Genomic DNA, 22,299 nt, shown 5'->3' on the forward strand with positions numbered 1-22,299 from the left:
AGGTTTCCCTGCCCTGAAGACTCATTTCTCTCTTTCTATGTAAATTCGTTCTCATGCAGTCTATTCTATCAAGGGTCTTGATCCCTCCTACAGTCCATGCCCGTCTTGGCCTCATTCCTCTGCTTGCATTGTGGTTTGTTGTGCTTATCTCCAAGAACTTAAGCAAGGATATTTATCTGAGAAAAGTGGTACCCTACCTCCTCATGACCCCCTTCTCCAGTCACAACTTGTTCTTCTTCACTGTGTGTTAATACCAACAGTCTTTTGCTATTACCAAGAATTCTTGTCTGATGGGATTCCTGTCTGATTCATTGGTTTCACAGCCATCCAGTTATCAGCGTTTGAGACATACATTGGACCCTTATCTTCTGGGATTCTACAGTGGGGAGGGAGATGCTCTTCTAAAGCAGAAACTTGCTTTCCAGCGGCTGGCTCCTCTGAGTGGAGAAGGTAAACAGCCAGCATGACATATCTCCAGCTGTTCCCAAGCTCTTGCAGTTGCTTCCTGGAAAAAAGGAGACACAAACTGTGTATAGAGATGGTCTCCAAAAGCCAGAGATTGCATGGAGTCATCCCAGGGGATCGGCACTGGTTCCTGCCTGACACTGCACATCTTCACCTCACCCTCAAGTGAGAGTTGGTTTCCAGTTGTGTTATTGGCTGTGTTTTCCACTGTGTTTCTCCACAAGTCCGGACGAGGCTACCACAGGGATTGGAAAGACAGAGCACCTCTTCTACGAGGGAATTGGTTGTTCAGCCTGGAAAAGTGGCTTAGGGGTGATCTATTTGCTGCCTCCAGTTCCTGAAGGGAACCCACAAGAAAGAGCGGGACATTTTACAAGGACATGTGATGACAGGACAAGAGGGAATGGATCCAAAGCAAGCATAGTTTTAGATTAGGTATTAGGAAAAAATTCTTGACTGTGAGGGTGGTGAGGCACTGGAGCAGGTTGTTCAGAGAAGCAAATGTCCCATCCCTTGAAGTGTTCCAGGCCCGGCTGGAGGGGCTCTAAGCAGCCTGGTCCAGTGGAAGGTATCCCTGCCAATGGCAGGGGATTGGAACTAGAGGATCCCTAAGGTCCCTTCCAACCCAAGCTATTCTAGGATTCTATAAGATTTCAGCAAATAAATCTAGGTTCAAAATGCAGTGGATTAATATTTCTCCACTGCAAGAGCTCACTGACTGGAAGATTGTACCAACACATCTGTGGCTCCAAAAGATAAGATCCACATTTTACAGGTTTACATTCTGATAAATAGTAAAGCAGAAGTCAGTATCTGCATCAACAGTATTACCATTACTTGCCAAAGACCTCTTTTTGCCTCCTGTTCACAAGCTCATCTGGAGATTATTGTAAATTAGGTTTTGCAGCCTATCCCCTCCAAGATAAGATCACTGGAGTCCTTCATCATAGTCGAAGAGGGCCTCCTCTCAGCTGTAGGTTACCAGGAGCCTGCATGTGGCTGACTAAGGTTTGGCTGGTTGCTTGAAGGAAATGTGCTGAGCTGGCTTGCTTAACAACAAATTGTCTAGAGGAAGAGAAAAACAGGTCCTGTCTGGAGAAGGACAAGTTCAAGGCTGGGGAAAGTAGAATTATATCTCTAGGGGAAGCAGGAGTAGAACTTGGGGATCTTAATTAGCTTCGGTGCACTTCCCTGCACCTTCAATACTTTAAAAAATACCACAAAAGTGAGCTTCCTTTTAATAAGCTGGTTTACACCATCTAAGTGCTATACTGTGTCAATTCTAACTAGATCAGTGTGTACTGCAAATGAGAGTCTTTCTCCCTAGTCCCAGTTGGAAGCATATCTAAAAATCTTCAGATGACATTGTTACTTGTTTACATCTTGCCTCCTTTTCCTGCAAGAGATTTGAAAGTTTAACTTCTCAGTTTCAATCAAAAGTGGCTGCAAATGAGTATTATAAAAGCAGCAAACACAGGGATTATTTAAGAGCCTTTCAGCCATATGTGGGACACGTACAGGTAGTAGAATCACTGGGGTAGAGAATGGTATCCCTACTGTATGCAAATATTTTGTTGTAATAATAAAATTTTTCACTGCATTTTTGTAGACATTTCTTATTTTAAAAAAACACAGTCTTAATTATTTCCTCATGCTCATTTTTACTAGTACAAGCACAAAAATATGCACTGTAAATAAAAGAGAATTTAGGGGAGTTTTCTTTTAAAAATATTCAAAAATGGAACAGTCTGAAGGGTAACAGAGAATTAGCAAGACCTGCACTCCTAAACAGAATAATACTTTGCAATTCTAGTATGCCAAATGTCTACAAGGAGGTTAGAACACTTAATATATGTTTAGTTCATTCTTACCTCAGTATTCACATGTCACAGACCAGGAAATACAGATAGGGGATTAGATTGATAGACTAATTGATTTGCCAAATGTTGGGTAGAAATTGTTGCCAGGGTCTTATTTCCTAAACACAATATTTTGTTTCAATTACAAGATCAAAGGAAAATGCAACATGTGCTGATCAATGTTCAGATTCAGCCAACTCTGTTTGTAGAAGATTGTAACCATGTAGAGCATTAATGCAGTACAGATTGTGCTCTGCATTCCCATACAATGTGGCTCTGTCTCCTTCTACTGGTTTACATTTGTTGTAGATTTGCTCCTACTGGCTCTGGACAGATTTATACTTTTGTTCAGTTAACTGGAGTTCCTCCACTGAGTGCTTACATTGAGTGCCAAGTCTTGGAATTTCTTGAGCCAATTCACTCAGGAGATTATTAGGTATAAAAGCATTCATTTTCTGCTTAAAATGGCTGCACTACTTGTTTGGTTTTCTGGAGCAGTGAGTGAGCAGTTAACAATTCACATTTATCCCAGCCAAAATCTGATTGAGATACAGCTCATATAATGCAAATGGTTTATACTGGTGCCACTCTGAAAATATACTATTATTTTATATATGGATATCTATAGACAAGTCTATCCACAAAAAGCTGTACTGGCATCTGGTACTTAATGGAAACCATTTAATTTGAGAGGCCTATGAATGATTATTGATTTTTCTCAATCATTCCCAAAACAAGAGCAAACAACCCTGAATATTTTTGCTGAAGTAGTCAAAGTGACAAGCATCTTTAAAATAATTACTGCATTATTATGATGCATCTCATCCACTGCACATACAACATAATGATTCCTGCAAAGTCAATGTTCTTTGTGGAGCAAAGTGGAGGCCAAATCCTGTAGTCTTGGCCTCACTGGACTCACTATACAGCCTGGGTCATGCAAAGAACCAGAGCCTGACGTACAGACCAGCTGTGGCAACTCCATCTCCCTGAAACAACGCCACTGAAAAAGCTTTGGGAGATGTCATGCAGAAGAAAATATAAATGAAAAAATTTAGCCTAGATTCTTCTGCTGTGAATCTGGTGTGAATATAACAAAGACTATTAGAAGCTACTTGTAACAAAAAGGTTAATAAACCATTGGCAGGATAAAAATACAGACTCTAAAATCAGACTAAAAATCTGACAAGCAGGCCAGTTTGGGAGATGTTCATGTGTCTAGTACACGTGTCTGAAGGGCACCTTGGGTCTTTCGGAATAGACATTTTGTTATTGTGAGGCCCACTTCTTGGCAGTGTAATCTAATGAATTTGCAATCTAATGAATTTGCAGTGTAATCTAATAAATCTGCAATCCCATGTGTGGGCAGACAGCAAGTTACCAGAAGAGGGTGTAGCAGGAATAAACTGAAGCACAAACATCCATCTGCTTGCCAGTATCACCTGACGTGCACTTGTTCCTTGGTGGATGAAGGGTGAGTACCCAATGTTTCCTCTGGTAAATCAGAAGACAGACATTCCTAAAAGGACAGTGACAGGCAGCTACCTGTCAATGCCCTGTTTATGGGAAATTGTCTCTGCCCGAATTCTGCTGAGACCAGATGTATGCAGGGAGGGAGGCACAGTTAGAGATTTTACAATGATTTATTACAATGCACATGGTGAGACCAGAGAGACCAAGTATCTATCTGGCTGCCAAATTTGTTTTTCTTACTTGTTAGATGGGATGAGAAGGGGAAGAGAGTCTTGAGGCTAACCCACGTTTTCAGCAACTAAAAATCCTATAGTGGTGACATTAGCACAGTGGAAAAGAAATGCAACCTCCAAAATTTTCCATGTTCTGTTACACTTTGCTGAACTTAGGGGCAGCATGTGTGGCAGCCTGAGCCCAAGTGAACTTAGACTCACCTTTCAGTTAAAATGCTCTGGAAATGCCTTTTTTCTGCACTCAGATTGAATTAGAATGGCTTTAAATCTACTAAACACAGACTCTTTTCTCTTTTGAAAACATAAGATTTCTAATCAAAATATAGATGCAAAAGTACACAGAAAGAAGGAAACTGAGATTGATGTATCTTTGGTTTAGGGAGGAAAAATAATATAATTCAATAAGACTAGCTTAAGCCCTCTAATTACAGCTTTTTTAGCACAACCAGATAGGGAGTATGAGATCTACACTAAGATAGTGATAGTTGCTACAGATCAGAAGAGCTTGTGTTCATACCAGCTAGATTAAATTACAGGATGTGGTGAAGTACCAGGTTACTTTACATACAAAGGCTTATTTACTGAATGTATATATATATATATATTCGCTTAAATACATTTCTATATGGAAACTGTAGAAATAAATTGAAAGCATTCTATCATGTCTAGAATATTTGTTCTGATACTATTCTAAGATTGCATTTATTCCAATTAGTATTGGAATAAATTACAGTAAAACTGTAATTTTTTTACACTATCTCTCTTTTACTAAGATTGGAAGCAAATTGTATTAGAAATTGAGGTTTATTTTTAAATGCATTAGAATTCCACCTGTCTCACTTGTTAGCTTTTGTGCCTAAATCCAATAGAATCATATATTTTATACTCTCTTTTAGCAGAAAGCCTAAGACAACTTTAGGAGTAAATTAAACTTAGGACCCAAATTGTAGTTGTCATTTTAAAGTGTTTTTTAATATTTATTTATCTGCATATGCCCCCTGAAGAAGCAGGATAGAAGTCTTTGGCCTAATCCAGTGTGGCTGCTGCTATGTTCCTTATGCACTCTGCAACAGCAGGATGTGGGAGGAAGGGAATGCAAATGTCAGGAAGGGAAAACACTGCTGGATATAAAGATGCCACAGGCCTATGCTATCACAGTCTTCTGCAAGGCAGGAGTGACTGTCCTTCATATCTGCCGAACAGGCCACAAAGTCCTGACTGGTTGAGCTGTGCTAGAAAGAAACAAGGAGAGTTTCTGTCATCTCTGCAGGAAGACTGATGACCTTAAAAATGAAAAGTTTAGCATGGGAGGCAACTGAACTGGTTTCATTAGCTGCATCTACCTGAATTTTGCCAGTGGTGGGTTTTACTGTAAGTAGACACTCCAAAAGCAGCTGGGACTTAGGGAGCTAACTAGGAATTTACTTGAAGGAAAGAGTAATTTCAGCTGCAAAGCTGTAACAGTCAATCTAATAGTGAGCAACTGCTACAATGTAATCTGGTGAACAGGCTGAGCTACTATTTCTGATCCCCTGTCACATGAAAAGGTCCCATCATGTCTCAATTGCTGTGCAGTTCTGTGGGTTTTTACTGCTGTTCTGCAACCCACACGTCCTCTCACTTCAGAATGTTTTCAATGTTTCATAACCTTAAAATCACAAGCAACCTAGGAGAGCTTGCTTGTGCTTATTTATGCTGCTGATGGACTTTTCATAGTGATGAAAAATATTCAGCTTCACTGTCATTCTGAAGAACCATATAATCATACCATTGTTTGGAAAGGAATCCTTCTCAACTGCTTTCTCTCTGCTGTTTTTGGAGACATCTGTTAAGTTGAAGTCCCCCACAAGAACAAGGACTAGCAATTGTGAAATGCTCAGCTGCTTATAGAGTCTTTCATCTGCCTCTTCACCCTGGATGGTGAGCTCTAACAGATTTCCACCAAGTTATCTGACTTGTTGGCCTACCCCCCTGATTTTCACCTATAAAGGCTCAACCTTTCTGACACCATCATTAAGCTCTAGAAAATCAAAACACTCCTTAACATACATGGCTACTCCAGAAGGAAGTCAGGGTGTGAAGCAGAGAGTGTCAGCCTTGGATGGCCACCTGCACATTGAGAAGAGTGGAAAGAGACATTGTTCTGGGAAGGGAAACTCAATCCATACATTCTGCACAGGCTATTTTTACTGCCAGGCATAACAGAAGAGGGAATTTACATGTGCCCTTACATGGTTTTGCACCTCAGCTCCCTCTGCAAATCCCCAGACATGGAGATGGTGACAGAAGATTTAACTAAGATTGCGGAGGCAGGGGAGTACAGGCAGGAGAAAGGGAGATCTCTTGGAAAGAGAGAAAAGTACTCTTTGAAGAGAAATCTGTCCCAGAGGCTCTAGTTGTACTAAGCTAAACATCAGTCGGCTCACTCTTTGGCTCAGAGACTGACTGATGGATAAAATGTGCGACCATACTGTGAAATTGAGCTAGTCTCCAAAGCAGGGCTGCCACACACATATTGCTATTAGAAGCAGCTCCTGCTCATGCTATAGTCCTGAATCACACCAGCAAAGTATTGGGCCAGTTGGCCCAGATCAACCATGTAAGAATGTAATACTGAAGAATACTATTGGGAAGAGATGCCCTGGTGTGATCACCTTTCCTGCAGGATCCTGCAAAACTTTCGTGACAATTGTCTTATTGGTGGCTGAGGAGGAAACAGACCAGAATGTGGGGCAGCTACTCAGTGCCCTTGAGATTCTGGATACTCTTGCAGCCATCAGGAAACACTAATCCACGGTGTCCTCTGTGGGTCAGTGTTGTGCAACTCCCAAGGCAGACTGTGCTGTGGAAAGCAGGTCCTCCCAAAAAGGCCAGAAGTAATGGAAACATGTCACAGCCAAATCTAGAACTGGTCACCATCACCAAATCGCCGAATAGCTCTGGCCCAGATCCACAGAAATCCCATCTAGTCTTTCCTCTGGGCTGAACCTGCACTGCCAGAGGCAGTCCCACAGCCATGCTTGCGCTGCACTCCAAGCACAGCTCTTGGCTCCTGCCTGAGTCAACAGCTGCCCTTGCCCATTTGAGTTTGCTGCTACACAATATTTGGCATGTATAAAGGCTTTAAATACATGCTAGACCTACAGACTGTGGTCTGAACATTTTTGAGGAGTGGGCAGTTCTGTTTAAAGTAAATGCTACTGAAAATTCAACAGTAACAGCATCACGAGCAAGAAAATGCAGGATTAATAATGGGGTAAAGAAAGCAATAAATCAGTGTATTTTCCTGGTGCTTTGTCAATACCAACTTTAGACAACTTCATTACAGAGTTGAATATGCAGGCCACAAGCTTCTTACAGATCAGTCAGCTTAACCAAAAATCCCTCTCTGCTATCAAATCTATTTGAAAGGAATAATTTGGGGAAGATGAACTGAACTGTATTGACAAGCTATGTCTGCTATCTCTGAAGGAATCACTGAAGAGCACATGTCTTTCTTTATTTTTCTGTGCAATTCCCAATCTTCCTTCTTTGTACCAATTCCATGATGTCCCTTACAGAATTAGTGGTTGTGAAGAGGCGAGAGCATAGCATTGTAGCTTCCCATACAGGGTTACAACCTGCCTTACATTGCTTAAAATTTGGTCCAAGTCATGCTTCAACTGTAAATTACCATTTTTTTTTTGTGATGAAAACTATATATTGTATGCAAATACTGACACCATGCATGGAAACCTTGGAGGGCTGTAATCTCCAAGGACCTGTATAAATGGTGAAATTCAAAAGAACTATACTGGTGTGAAACAGAAGACACAAACCTGATTGATGAGGATTTGGGCAGCATCTCATTAAAAAAACACAAAGCACAAACCCAAAAGTGTGTAATATGTCCCCATACATGGGCTGCAGTCATGCCTGTAAACAGATTTTTTTCTTCCATGAGCACACAGGGATGGTTTGCACAGGAAACAAGTGAGAGCTGCTAGGCAGATACACTTGTTAAATGTAGTCACTCCAAATTTGGGAGCACATTCCATTTCTTGGCCTTGGGCGAGGCAGGGGTTTTCCAGAGCACTCCTCCGAGCTGCGTCAGAGAGCATTTGGTCTGGGCATGACATCTCAGATGCATTGATTTTATTTAGAACACACTTCAGCTCTGCAGGCTGCAGAGGCAAGGTGCCACACTTCAGCAAGAAGGGGAAGGACTATAAATAGAGCAGGCTGGGCTGCCACAGGCAGCTTTTCCTGGTTTAGCCTTGAAGAAGCAGAAATCCAATCTGCTGAGGAGATGATGCACAGTACAGGCACAAGCAAGAGCTCTTCTCTCCAGACAGTAACTGCCTTTCATTTTGCAGGTACATAGGTACAGCCACTTACCTTTTAAGGAACAAGGACACACCACCTTCCATCTGTGCTTTCCTCCAGCTCTCAGTTTTTTGCAAGCTCCTTATATGCAAATTGTCATGTTTTCATGAAACTATGTGTTGCCCTCTACTCATGAGGGGAACACATTCCTTCATTTACAAAAGAAGGAATAAAATGAATCTCAAAATTAAGTGCACAGAGGTAACATACATTTCATATTTTTGAGGTCTATGGAGCTTTAAGAATTGTTGTTTAATAGTTCTTGCTCTAAGTTGTATCCCATTAGGAGATCTCCCCAGAATTGTTTGAATTAAAAAGGGACATTTTTGCTGCAGGACAAGTACATAAAAATAGCACCAAGAGCCCAGTCCTATGCTCAGGAGATTTTTGTTTTCCCTTGCAGTTACCTACACTGAGAGTTTTTTCTTACATCACTCTCTGGTTGATTTGGTTACTGTTAAAGAGAGAAAACTTATTTCTACCTATTTCCACAGCCTTTCACACCTTTCAGTGAGTATATTTTATTTACAGCACAAAGCTAATGGAAGCCGTCTTTGAACAGTGCATTTTAGACTCAAAGCACTTGAATTCTTTGAATTCCACACCCCCAAAGCTGCAGCCAAGAGTGCAGAGTAATGGTTCCCTCCTGCTGGAATGCACCCTAAGAAGGACAACATTTGAAATAATTTCAGAATATGCTCTCAATATTACACCATGCACAAAAGGAGATGGGGTTACTTGGGTCAAAAAATTCAGATACTAAATATTACACTTGAAAACAAACCATCAAGTCTTAGGGAAGACAAATGAATCTCATAAATCTTTGTCTTCCACAAAATATTTAGCCTACATTGCCTGTGTTTTCATCCCTGCTGGCCCTTGCTAAATATGAAATACAAGAACCTAAGTTTGTAGAGGAGAGTATCAGTGACCTACTAAAACCAAGGACTTCCACAGACACACCTTGCTTATGGTCTACTGTAATGTTCCTCCTGACCACCCTCTGCTACAGAGGCATGAAGGATTTCTCTATTCCACAAAGTTTAGGGTTTATTAGCCTGTTAGGTTTTTCTATACATTACTTCTCTAAATCTCTGGATGTTTGAATAATATACTTTGTTCATATTAAGAAAACACTACACAATTTTATTTGTAGAATATCAAGTTGAAAACAGATATAAAAGCAACAGAACATATAAACTTAACAGGAAACCCAACTAAAATAATAAAACAGTGCACTTTACTCGATAGTTTAATTTCAGTATGATTTTCAATAAAAACCTTACTCCTTTAAACCTGAGTACTTTAGCCTTTGTTATGCTTTCTCCATTGTAGTAAAGAATCCTAAGTCACTTAAACAAACATTCTAATTAATAAATCCAGTAACACAACAAGTTTCTGTAGTGGTTCCCACTGCATGAATGCACATGGACAACACTATATCAAATAAAGCCAAACCATTTAACAAGCGTGAAGAGATTTGCAATATGAATAAACTGAACACAAACCCAAGTGAACTCTGCAATTACAGAGCTGTGTTAACACAAAGGCACATTTTATTTTCATTGTAAATTCACATTTCTAGAAGGTTAAATTTTGTGCCCAGGCAACTTCAAGTCATGACAGCACAATCAGCCAAACAACTCTGATTGCATGTATCTGATCTTTCAATAGAAAAATCTGGCTTCTATTTCTTTAATCCAGTTTTATTAAAGAAGAAATTAAATTAGAAATAGAAGGGCTCCCCCTCCCATATTTACAGACTGCAAACTATATTGCTTTCTCATCAGAAATTCTAGTTTTCTTGTCAAATTTTGTTAAGCTTTGTAACTATCAGCACCCTCACAGTTTGGTCAAAAGCCCCACAGACACAAAGTCCCTTTTTGTCAGGGCTCCAGTCCAGGCTAGAGATGGGCTGTGTTGACAGAGTCACATTCTGCAAGAGACTAAGAGACCCTGCCACGCCCATCTCAGATCCTTCTGAATCTTTCTTCGAGCGCTGGGCTGGGTACTCACTGCCAATGAGAAAATTAAACAAAAACAGCTAATAAGAAATGTATTGATACAAATACATCATCATTGTCTTTATTTCCTGCTCTACAGATAAGGCAAATAAATGTCTTAAAAGTAATGAATAATCATATCCAGCTATATCTACACTGCATACTTTAGTAGACATTTCATGAAAGAAAAAAGGATGTGGGAAATTTTGAATCCTGACACCCCTATCCTACAGATCTTCATTTTCTAACTGGTTGGCTTTTACCACAGCCAGAAAACTTTCATCACAACTATGCTTCTGAAACTTAATGCACCAACTCATTGCATTTAAGACTATTAAATTATTTTTCCATGTAATGTAAAAAAATGTAAATATAAGAATGATTAAGTCAAGGCTTTCAATATTTTTCTCAGATGTAACTGCTACCATATTAGAATTTCAAGAAACCCATTTTTTTCCATTTTTCACCTTGTCAACCAAGGATATAATTAGATCTTCATTACATGAACACAACAAGGGCAAGATTCACCTGTGCTGTAGCATTCTTTTAGGGATTAATTCAAGATTCCAGATCAAGTACTGACACTGAAATCACCCTTTCTACAGCATTTGTAAGCAATAATTTTAACCAGATATTCTGAGATTGGAAGCAGGAGCCCACTCATCATTTTCAGGAAGATTCTTTCTTAAAACATTAAATGGTTGATTTCTTAGTCCTGGATGGACAAGTGATCACTTACTATTTCCAGAGATGAAGGCTCCCAGATCCTCCACTTGTCATAAATATATCTCTGTTCTGTGGCAGGTGCCGAACCTGCCAAATTGTAGATTTTTGTGCCTAACAAAAGGAAATCAGCATTGTACAGAAGTCATTTGGAGATGAACTTCACTGGAAAGGACACAGAATCTTAAAACAGAGATCACTTGTATGAAAAGAGGCCAGCCTTCCCATAGTGGATGGTTAATTTCATTGTATGATATCTCTTAAAATCATTACTGGAAGGGACTATATTACACTGTGCAAACAAAACACACAGTCAACAACTCAAACCTCAGCCAGGGAACTAAGATCATATAGCAACAGAAATCACTTTGGGAAAAACCCCAACACGTCCTCTGACTTAATGTATATCTGTCTGCAAATGTCCACAAGGAAAAGCTTAAATGCGCTAAATGAACAACAAATTCTATTTTCACATTTTATTACAAAATTATTTATAAATAAGTAAGTTAAATTTATTGTTTCATTCTCTAAAAAAATTCTTTGATTCAGAATCAAGTACCTCCAACACCTTATCTGCTCTGAATGATAGCATAGAAAATACTAAGAGATACTAAGTTGAAAGTCAGCCTTTTCTAAAAAAAGGAAGCCCTAAAGAACTTCACCATAAAAGTGCCTTTTCTTGAATTACCACCAGATCTTGTTCACTAAAAAAACCAAACAAACAAACAAAAAAAAACCCAAATAAAAACCCAAAACCAAAAAAATAAGAAAACCACCACAAAAAAAACCCGAAAAAATTCACAAAAAACCAAACCAAACAAAAAAAAAAAAAAAAAAAAAACAAACCAAACAAAACAAACAAAAAAAAAAAAAAAACACCAAAAAAAGCAACACCAACCAAACAAAACAAAACAAAAAAATTATGAAGTAACCTGGGCATTTCTTACCTATTTGTACTACACCTGTAGTAATTTGACAGCATGAATTTAGAAAGTTTGTCTCTTATTAAGAAATTCTCAGTCTCCCCATACCTTCTCTGAAACAGAAGCAAAACCTTTGGCTGGATGCTGAGTTCTCATATCAAAAACATGGAATTTTCCCTCAAGTGATGTGGCCACCAGCTTATTCATATTTATATCTTTTCTGTCAAACTCCACACTGCAAACCTGGATATAGAACAAGATAAATTCAGTCTTGTAATTTAGTCACTGTTAAAAAAAATGGGTGTTTTGTGATTTGTAAATATGTATTAATCATTGCTTAATTCCACAATAATTTCATCATCAAACAGGAAATAAACATGTTGATCTGAAAACATTAATCCACTGAAAAATGTCCTCATCAAGAATGTGAGGGGTACAACATGCTGAGCCTAAAGAAAATTATTCCTTGGTACAATCTCAGCAGAAACATCTTCTGGGTAAGTTTCACACAGACAGAGTCCTTTTAATTTTTCCATCCTTCATAGGAGCTGGAATGAAAAATACTTTTGTGATTTCCTTACCCCATTCTTAATGTTGGTCTCCCATCGTAGTGACATGGTTTTTAAGTCAAACAATTTAATGTCCCCATTGTCATATCCGGCACATACAACACGTTCCTCTTGATTGTAAGCATTACCTGGACACAGAGAGAGAATTTACCAGAAAACACAAAACCTCTTTAGCCTGTAAATTTCAGAAGTTCCAGGCCTGCAGTTTCAACTTCCATTTATACAACAACAACAACAACAACAAAAAGTTGTTGGGATATTAAGATGTGCTGAACTGGATGATTTTCAAACCTGAAGGGTCTAGAAAAATCTTGTGTAGGACACAAGCAACTTTGCTCTCTTCAAAGAAAAATGCAGAGCTGACATCAAGCATTGCTGTTTTCTTTAATTTGCTCTTAAGCTTCAAGGGACTTCTCTTAAATTAACTCCTTAATGCTTGGTAGCTGCAACTACACTACAACAGTGGTGAGTTCCCGGTACATGGCAACATTTACACTCCTTCCGGACCACACAGCTAAATACACTATTTTTACATTTCTAGACACATAAATAAAGCTTGCGTAGCTTATCTGTGAAACCACAGAATCGTCAAATCATTTAGGTTGGAAAAGACCCTCAAGATGATCAAGCCCAACTACAAACAGTGACCAAAAGTGATTAGAGAATGAATCCAAAACCCACCTATCACAAACCCACAAAACTGGTTTATTTTGAAGAAAAAAACCCACACATAAATTTAACAGTGTAGAAAAGTAAAACCTGCTACTTATGCATCCATGCAAAATAAAGTATTCCATAACATCCTGAAATACATTGACAATCATCAAAACACAATCATGTGAGAGGGAGGAATGGTCATAATCTGATCAATTACCAAATGCCACAGTCCAGCAGTCTCTTTTGCTCTCCCCCTGTACAGGTTCCATATTAGCCACAGGAGTGTCATTCTGCCTTGGGTCCCACACCTTCACAGTTCCTGGGAAAGACAACAGATTTTGTATTAGGAATACACTGTCATACTGTGTTCACCTTCCCAGGAAAGCCCTTTGCTTTTCATCTTAATCATTCAAAAGACAGGAGCAACTCTTTCAATTCTAGCAAGCCGCGCTGTGTTTTGCGGACATAAGAACAACAAAACCAAACAGAAACAGAGTGAAAGCATTTGTTAAAGATGTATTTTCTCGAGCTGATATTTTGCATTTATCATGGTTTGTGTTCCTTCTGTCTCGTGTCCAGTGACAACTGTACCTTTTGCTTATCTGTGGCTTCTAGAAGAACTAGAGAAAATCGGTCCCAAGAAAGATTCAAAAGACAGTGTACAAAGAACTAGTTGCAACAGCTTGTAACTAGTTCAGATGGCAGACTATGCCCTGCCATCAAGAGCTTGCAGGCTCACACGAACTGGGAAGACTTGCAGAGTTCACTAACTCACCATCTCGACTGCCAGTCACAATTTCTGGTGCACCTTCCCCAATTCCTAAGCCACCTACACCATCTATACTGTTTATGATTTCCTTATGACCTTTCACAGAATACACTGGTATTTCAGGAGCTTCTAAATTCCTAGGCAAGAAAGAAAAAGAACAGAAAACATGGCATTTTTCCTTGACACTCAGGATTTGTAAAAAAATGAAAGGAAACTTGAGCACAAATCATGAAAGCTCAGATTAATGGTGAGAACAAATATGGATATCATCATAAGAACCATGAGTCTTTGTTTGATTCCTTCTTTGGCTACTGCTTTGGACTTCTCCAAAAGATTTGGCTCTGTTCTGGACCTCCCTGTTTGTAAAGTCAGTTGTGAGATTCACCACAGCAACCACTCAGACCCAGTTTTACACGCTGGGCTCAAAAATGAATCACACTACAGATCAAGATACTCCAAGTATCTTTTCTTTCAGTAGGTCTATAAAATAATTTGATTCATTGATCCCCACCTAGCTCTGACTACTGCTAACTTCAGGTGACTATTGTATCCAGCCATGAGTTTCATGGTTCTTTCCCACTTATTCCCATTCTTTGAGAATCCTTCAGAATTTTATTTTACATTTCAACTAGTAGCTGTCTATCTAAGTCTTGCTATTCCAACAAGAACCAGTAGCTCCTTGACACGGCAATACAATAATGATAATAAAAAAAATCCCTTTTGACACTACTACTTTATTTGATCATAAATTTACCTAGACATTAATTACACCAGTAATTCAGGGACATAGAGGAAATATTTGAAATGTCAAGATTAAAAATATATATTTAATCTAGACATGAAATTTAGGTTGAACACAACCTCTTGTTTGTACTCATGCATTCATTCAAAAGCCTCTATCAGAGGATAACCCCACAGAACTTCAACAGGTTTTTGTAGCTGCACACAGAAGATGGGAGTGAAGCAGCACTGAATTAAACACGGTGCAGAATTCTGTGTTGTTTCTACAAAACAGGCATGGTCCAAATACAACAGCCAGTGAAGCCTGCACTAGGTCCTAACCACACATGGGCAGCATGGAGAGCATCTCATGCAAAATCCACAAACAGAAACCTCTGTTCAGACAGACATGGACAACATCAAGTGAAAATGCTTCCAGAAAATATCTGTGCTTACCATATGTTAAGGTTTCCATCGAAATCTCCTGTTGCTAAGTATCTTTGCTGCAGAGATGTAGCACCAAAAGTTCCACATTTTATAGGTTTGGGCTTTTCGATCTTTTAAAGAAAGGAAATGTCTGTGTCAGCACATGGAAAAGGCAAACACACCCACAGGCCACACAGTTCTCAGGAGTGCACAGGGGCAAGGGTCAGCGAAACACACATGGGATATTTGGTGCAAAATACTACCAAAATGTTATTGAAGGCAAGCTGCACTTTGAGTTCAGTCCTTGTGCACAGAAAAGCAGAGGGTCGAGGTTACTGGTCTGGAAGAAAACACTCTGCTTGTGGCCTAGTGGGGCCTTATGCACCTGAGGAACTGCTACGTCTCAGAAGAAGTGAACACTCAAAGGTCAATCTGAGAGTAAAAACCAACCAAACAAAAAAGCAAAAAACCAACCAACCAGCCAAAAAACCCCAAAACCCAACCAACCAACCTAAACCCCCCCCCCCAAAAAAAACCCCAAACAAACGAAATAACACCCCCAAAAAAGCCAAACACAGGCAGAAACCAGAAACCCATAACACAACACATGAAAACAACGTACAAAACACAGCAGTAAACAAAATCACAGAATCACAGCCTCAGTTAGGTTGAAAAAGACCTCTGAGATGGTCGAGTCCAACCTATGACCGGCCACTACGTTGTCAACTAAACCATGGCAGTGAGTGCCAAATCCAGTCTTCCCTTAAACATCTCCAGGGACGGTGACTGCATCACCTCCCTGGGCAGCCCATTTCAATGTCTAATCACCCTTTCTGTGAGGAAATTCCTCCTAAGGTCGAATCAAAACCTCAGCAGCTTAAGTTCTGTCAGTAGTTGCCTGGGAAAAGAGAGACTCCCACCCGGCTACAACCTTTCAGGGAATTGTGGTGAGCGTTTCTTTTCAAGAAACGACAGGGTATCAGTGAATCAGCACATTTAACATGCAAATTAGCTCCTGTTTTTTATCCCCGGGCTCTGGACAAACGTCCCGGCAGCTGTTCCCCAGGGGACCGTGCTCACCTCCCGCAGCATCTCCAGACGGGCTCCGTGCAGCTCGTACAGCTGGATGACACCGGTGCCGCGGGCGGCGCTGCCCAGGCACATCAGGCGGGCGCTGCGGGGTACCCACTTGCAATCGAACACGGTGTAGCTCAGCGCCTGCTGGACGTGCGACACCACCTGCGGCCGCTCCGGACCCAGCACCGCCGACATTCCGCCCCACTCCTTCCCCTGCCCCGGCGGCTGCGGCGGAAGCGCCCGCCGGCCCCTTCCGGCGAGAGCCGTACCACGTGTGCTCCGCGGCCAGCATGGAGACCGAGGCGGCCGTGAGCGGCGGCTTCACCAGCGTCGTGTCCCGGCGGAGCCGGAGGAAGCGGCGGGCGGGCGGCGAGGAGCCGGCGGCGGGAGCTGCCATGGACACGGCGGAACCGCGGCCCAGCAAGAGGCCGGCGTTCCCACCCGTGGCCGCCGAGGCGCTCGGGGTACGCGGGGTGCCGGGGAAATGCCGCTCCCGGATGTCCGCTATCCCCCGCCTCACGGCCTGCTGCGTCTCGCCCCCGGTAGGTTGGGAAAGGTGAGCTGAGGAAGATCCCTGTGCCGGCCAACAGGTACACGCCGCTTAAGGAGAACTGGATGAAGATATTCACGCCCATTGTGGAGCATCTGCAGCTTCAAATCAGGTTCAACTTGAAAACGAGAAATGTTGAGATCAAGGTAAGGGAAGCAACTTCTTGGGCCTTCCCCGGTAAGTGAAGATTGTGTGCAGACCTCGTAGCACCTTCCAGTGTCTGAAGGGGCCTCCAAGGAAGCTGGAGAGGGGCTCTTTGTCAGGAACTGTAGTGACAGGACAAGGAGTTACGTTTACAAATTGAAAGAAGGAAGATTTAGTTTGGATGTTGGGAAGGATTTTTTTTACTGTGAGAGTAGTGAGACACTGGAAGAGGTTGGCCGGGGCTACCCCAACCCTGGCAGTGTTCAAAGCAGGTTGGATAAGGCCTTGAGCAGCCTGGTTTAGTGACAGATGTCCCTGCCTGTGGCAGGGGGGTTGGGACTAGATGATCTTATGGTCCACTCCAACCCCTTACCGTTCTATGATTCTGCCTCCTGAAAAGCAGGGCCTCTCCTCATGGGTGTTCTTGGTTCACAGATTTAAGACTAGAGAAGTCGTAAATCCCATATAATGCTTGGAAAAATGGAAACTGTGTGTTGTCACCTCCCCAGGGATCACATCTGGCAATTGTTGCTTAGAACAAGTAATTACTGCAAGTAAAATCCAAAACTACAGATCTGTTCCAGAAAGAGCCAGCAGAAGCTGGGGGAGTGTTCAGTTTTTGTAGGAGAAAGTTATGTACTATAGAAAGTTATGTACATTAAGGAAGAATTTTCATCCATGCCTTAGATACGATTTTGTAATTCAATGTTTTATGGCTATTTAAGGTTACCAAATACTGACGTGACAGTAAACAGTGTCTTTTAAGGGGGCACTGAATCTCCTAATGCCTTTGTTTGTGGCAGACGATAAGGGCCCATAGTTTAATAGCATGTGATTTTTCTTTAATGGATTGCAATGGAATACCTTAGGGCACAGACACCAGTATAAACCTATAATTCTTGTACATACTCATTCTTTATCCTTATTCCTCTTGAGGAATGTTCACATCAGGAATTTTTGAGGGCATATCTAAAGTTTTGACATACGACTCACTGTATTAGCACCACTGACATGACAGATCTTGCAATGTTATAGTGAAAATACAACAGGAATTTTGCTTCCTAACCATGAAATGTTATCACAAGTTTGATGGCAGATATTGGAGGAAAGGTGACAGAATTATCCCTTTACTTTACTTCCTAGAAATAACCTCATGGGAAAGGTAGGGAGGAGCAGGAACTCCTGCAGTTTCACTCCATAACTGTGCAGGAGAAAACCCTGGGATTTTAACACCACCTTTTGAGATGAAATGATGTCTGGTGAAAAACAAGGTAGTTTTGTTCTTAATCAAGGTAATTTTATTTTGCCCATATCCATCATCAATATAAAACTTTGAAATTCATTTCATTCATCTGCTAAGGTATATTTAGAATATTGTCATTAGAATAACTCTCCTGACGTCACCATCCTTCTCTTTTTCCTGCTGTTTGCTGTTAGAGTTTAGTTGGTGGTATTTTTGGGTTTTCTCCACTAATAGGGTTCTACTCAGTCAGTGGTGGTGCGGATTTTCAGCAGCTTTTCTCTTCTCTCCCCTCCGAGTGCAGGCTGATCTTTAAAGTTCTGATCCTAACTTGCCTGGTCTTAATTTGCAAACGTAACTTCTTGTCTTGCAGACTTGTCAAGAGACAAAGGATCTCAGTGCTCTGACAAAAGCAGCTGATTTTGTGAAAGCCTTTATACTTGGATTTCAAGTAGAGGTGAGTCTCCCAACAACCAGATTGTGAGATTGCTCCAGTTTACTGGTCTGTTCCTGGCTTCTCTGCAAATTACAAAGAGAAAAATTACAGAGAGAAAAATCCTTAGCTGGTTTTCTAGAAATCAATGTTTTCTAAAAATTGTGACAGGAGTAGACATCCAGTTTCTTAAGATAATGCTGGATAAAAAAGTAGCCTACAAACAGCACATAAACAGAAAACATAGGTTGTGTGAGACAAGCATAAAGGAATAATCTCTCTCTGAGGTCCCCTGCACTGGTAGAGACTGCTCATTTTTCTTAAGCCCAAGCCAATAACCTCCAGTCTGTGCAAAACTCACAGAATCACAGAATTAACAAGGTCAGAAAAGACCTTTGAGATCATCAAGTCCAACCTATGACTTTATCAACTAAACCATGGCACTGAGTGCCACATCCAGTCATTTTTTAAATACCTCCAGGGATGGTGACTCTACCAGCTCCCTGGGAAGTGCATTCTAGTGCCCAATCACTCCTTCTGTGAAGAACTTACTCCTAATATCCAGCCTAAACTTCCCCTGGTGCAGCTTAAGACTGTGTTCTCTTGTCCTATCACTGGTTGCCTGGGAGGTGAGACCAACTCCCACCTGGCTACACCCTCCTTTCAGGCAGTTGTAGAGAGTGATGAGGTCTCCCCTGAGCCTCCTTTTCTCCAGGCTGAGCCCCTCCAGCTCCCTCGACCACTTCTCATGGGACTTTTGTTCCAGACCCTTCATCAGACTTGCTGCTCTTCTCTGGGCACATTCAAGCATCTGAAAGTTCTTCTTAAATTGAGGTGCCCAAAACAGTAGTGGATATAATAGTCAAGGTATGGCCTAACCACTGCAAAGTGGAAGAATGACTTCCCTGGTCCTGCTGGCCACACTGTTCCTGATACAGGCCAGGATGCCATTTGCTTTTTTGGCCGTGTCGGTACACTGCTGTATTCAGCCAGCTGTCAGCTGAACCCCCAGGTTCCTTTCTACCTGGTTGCTGTTGTGGCCAAAGTGTAGGACCCGGCACATGGACTTACTAAACCTCATATTAATGGATTTGGCCCATCTATCCAGCCTGTTCAGGTCCTTCTGCAGAGCCCTCCTAGCCTCCAGCAGATCGCCACTTGGGCTTGCAGCTTGGTGTCATCTGCAAATTTGCTAAAGGTGGACTACTCATCCAGATTATCAGTAGATACTAAATTGGACTGGGCCTGTTGGAGCAAACAAACCCACTTTTTTCAGTGTTGTAGGGGCTGCTCCTTGCTCTAGACCTCTACTGGATCCACTAGCACTGGGGAGGCAGGGCTGAATGCAGGGGCATCCAAACCTATGTAGGATTCTCTAGATAGAAATATTTGTATTGCTGTTAAAAAAAAGTGGATTTAACTTTAGTTGTTATTTGCTAGGTTGTGTGTATAAAGAGAACAGCAGCTTTCAGCTGTGTTACTGGAACAAAATAACTGCTGATAACAGATCTCCTGCTCTTTTAGGATGCCCTTGCTCTCATCAGATTAGATGATCTTTTTCTAGAGTCATTTGAAGTTACAGATGGTAAGTATTTTTTGATGCAGCATTCAAGAAGTCATGTGTGCATCCTGCTACTATGGATTTGTTTTTTCTTTCCCGCTGCTCCACTTTTATCGCTTGCCCTCACGGATCAGGAAAGTCAGAAACATCTAATTTTATGTAGTACTGAGATTGAGCAGGATCTAAACCTGATCTACTTCATTTCTACCAGTGTTAGCTTGGTGCACTTTGATTCCATTTCCTCAACACAAAGTGCAGTGCCTTTCTCTGCAGTTCTAAAGGAGACTTCTGCGAGCCAGAAACCCCATGTCTGCAGTGTGCACTACTAGTCAAAAAAAAGCTGAAATCCAGATGAATCTGTGTTGACCAGTGAAGTTGGTTTTGTAGTACTTGGCACAAGTTGTTTCCAGGAATACACACCACTGCTGTTACTCTGGTCATGCTATTCTCATTTCAGTCAAACCTTTGAAAGGAGATCATCTGTCAAGAGCAATAGGGAGAATAGCAGGGAAAGGTGGAAAAACCAAATTTACCATAGAAAATGTGACCAGGACACGCATCGTTCTTGCTGACACGTAAGTACAGACTGACTTCCTCCTAGGCAAAGCACTACCCCTCAGCTAATCCATGTCCTATACCAGAAACAAAGATAACTTAAATTTTATGAAACTGTTATAGAGTAGTAGTAAGAAAAAATATTTAAGAGAATATTTTAATGAATACAAGTTATTTCACCTTTTATTATGAGAATGATGGTGTCACCAGCGCATCTAGAATTCAGTCACTGAATTATCCACAGCATAAGAATTCCTTATTATGAATAATCAAAGTTGAACTCACCAACACAGCAATGTTTTCCTCCTGAAGCTACTACACTGTTAAATTTGCAAATGGTAAAATCTATTTTTAAAGGATTTAAAAGAGCACAAGTCTTATGTTGTAGGTTTTGTTGGTTTCGGTTGGGTTTTTTTTGTTTACAAGCGTAGAAAAGAAACTAGGACACTGATACAAAATTCCACGTTTATCTCTAACTTCCAGTTCTCTATTAACTGTGCAATCTCTTAAGTTACTGTTAACTACTGCTACTTTTCTTTTTACAGAAAAATTCATATTTTGGGATCTTTTCAGAACATTAAAATGGCACGAACAGCAATTTGCAATCTAATTTTAGGTAAGTCCTCTTATCTAATTTTCACTACATATAAATCTTGCAGTTTGAGAAACTGCTCTGTGGCTCTCACCTTCTTCCCTGTCCTGTCCACACCTATATTTGGAGTAAATAGCTTGCTGGCAGTTGGCTTGTTGTTCTTAAGAGAAAAATCTGGGGGAGAAGCAGGGAATCCAGGACTTGCTTTCTGGCTCCAAAACCCTCACCACATTGCAGAAAGATGTTCTGCATTTCGATTTAGCTGCAGCATTCCCTAAGGGGTCTCAAAAGCCAGAGGGAGCAACCCACTCTGAAAGCAGAAGCTGAGCTCTGCACTTGCAGTAAGATGGTGACTGACCTTGCCCATCCTTCTCTCCCTTTGGCTTAGTTCTCCACTTTTAACACAGGTATGAGCACAACACATCCATTTTTGTGACAGATTACATTTCTTGAGTAGATTTGTGCCTTTTTCTGCAGGAAGTCCTCCATCCAAAGTTTATGGCAATATTAGGGCAGTGGCCAGCAGAGCAGCTGAGAGGTTCTGAGCTGCACCACCAAGGACTGGGGCTGGAAGTCCAGGTTCCTGAACACAGGAGAAGCTGAGAGCTACAGAAGCCATCAGTTTTCTGCTGGATTTGGAAGCCCAGAAAAAAACCACAACTGTTCGTGCAGTCTGATTGACTTTGGCCATGTGGTCTGACTTGAACACACCTAATGTTTCTGTCTAGTCATTAAAAGAGGTCTTAAATTGTGTTTATGTCAAAAGTCCATGATTTTACTTGAACAGCCTCAAACAAAAACCTGCTTCATTACGGATTTTCTGAATATCAGACTTAAGATGCTGCTTCTTCAGAAAGGCTTGGTGTTTAATGTTTCGAGCCTAAAGGAATTGGCAGAGTTAAGCATTTATAAACACACATCATGGTTTAGTATCTTCCTGAAAGAAGAAGGAGTCAACTGGA

At 41.0% G+C, this 22,299-nt stretch overlaps 2 protein-coding genes across 2 annotated transcripts; one reads left to right on the top strand and one right to left on the bottom strand.

Moving 5' to 3' along the window:
• Positions 1-9,520: 9,520 nt before the first annotated feature.
• Positions 9,521-16,457, bottom strand: DNAAF10 (dynein axonemal assembly factor 10). The gene is made up of 8 exons (XM_071425135.1): positions 16,266-16,457; positions 15,216-15,316; positions 14,046-14,176; positions 13,488-13,589; positions 12,626-12,741; positions 12,153-12,287; positions 11,138-11,235; positions 9,521-10,410 (listed from the first exon to the last, which is right to left on the bottom strand). Exons 1-8 carry the CDS (start codon positions 16,455-16,457, stop codon positions 10,203-10,205), a joined length of 1,083 nt encoding a protein of 360 aa, XP_071281236.1. The 3' UTR covers positions 9,521-10,202.
• Positions 16,448-22,090, top strand: PNO1 (partner of NOB1 homolog). Its single transcript, XM_071425171.1, has 7 exons — positions 16,448-16,726; positions 16,809-16,958; positions 18,570-18,653; positions 20,154-20,214; positions 20,648-20,765; positions 21,291-21,361; positions 21,815-22,090. Exons 1-7 carry the CDS (start codon positions 16,553-16,555, stop codon positions 21,880-21,882), a joined length of 726 nt encoding a protein of 241 aa, XP_071281272.1. The 5' UTR covers positions 16,448-16,552; the 3' UTR covers positions 21,883-22,090.
• The last annotated feature ends 209 nt before the right edge of the window (positions 22,091-22,299 follow it).

This window comes from Agelaius tricolor, unplaced genomic scaffold (assembly GCF_023055355.1).
Source record: "Agelaius tricolor isolate 1412-34295 unplaced genomic scaffold, bAgeTri1.0.p SCAF_1, whole genome shotgun sequence".
Taxonomy (NCBI): Eukaryota; Metazoa; Chordata; class Aves; order Passeriformes; family Icteridae; genus Agelaius; species Agelaius tricolor.

Excerpts from the sequence above, each read along its gene's own strand:
- DNAAF10 (XM_071425135.1), bottom strand. The coding sequence starts at position 16,457 with ATGTCGGCGGTGCTGGGTCCGGAGCGGCCGCAGGTGGTGTCGCACGTC. Across the intron at positions 15,317-16,265 it reads GTCTGGAGATGCTGCGGGAG|ATCGAAAAGCCCAAACCTAT; the intron begins GTGAGCACGGTC and ends TTTCTTTAAAAG. Across the intron at positions 10,411-11,137 it reads AGCCTTCATCTCTGGAAATA|TGAGTACCCAGCCCAGCGCT; the intron begins GTAAGTGATCAC and ends TCTCATTGGCAG.
- PNO1 (XM_071425171.1), top strand. The coding sequence starts at position 16,553 with ATGGAGACCGAGGCGGCCGTGAGCGGCGGCTTCACCAGCGTCGTGTCC. Across the intron at positions 16,959-18,569 it reads CGAGAAATGTTGAGATCAAG|ACTTGTCAAGAGACAAAGGA; the intron begins GTAAGGGAAGCA and ends CTTGTCTTGCAG. Across the intron at positions 20,766-21,290 it reads CGCATCGTTCTTGCTGACAC|AAAAATTCATATTTTGGGAT; the intron begins GTAAGTACAGAC and ends TTCTTTTTACAG.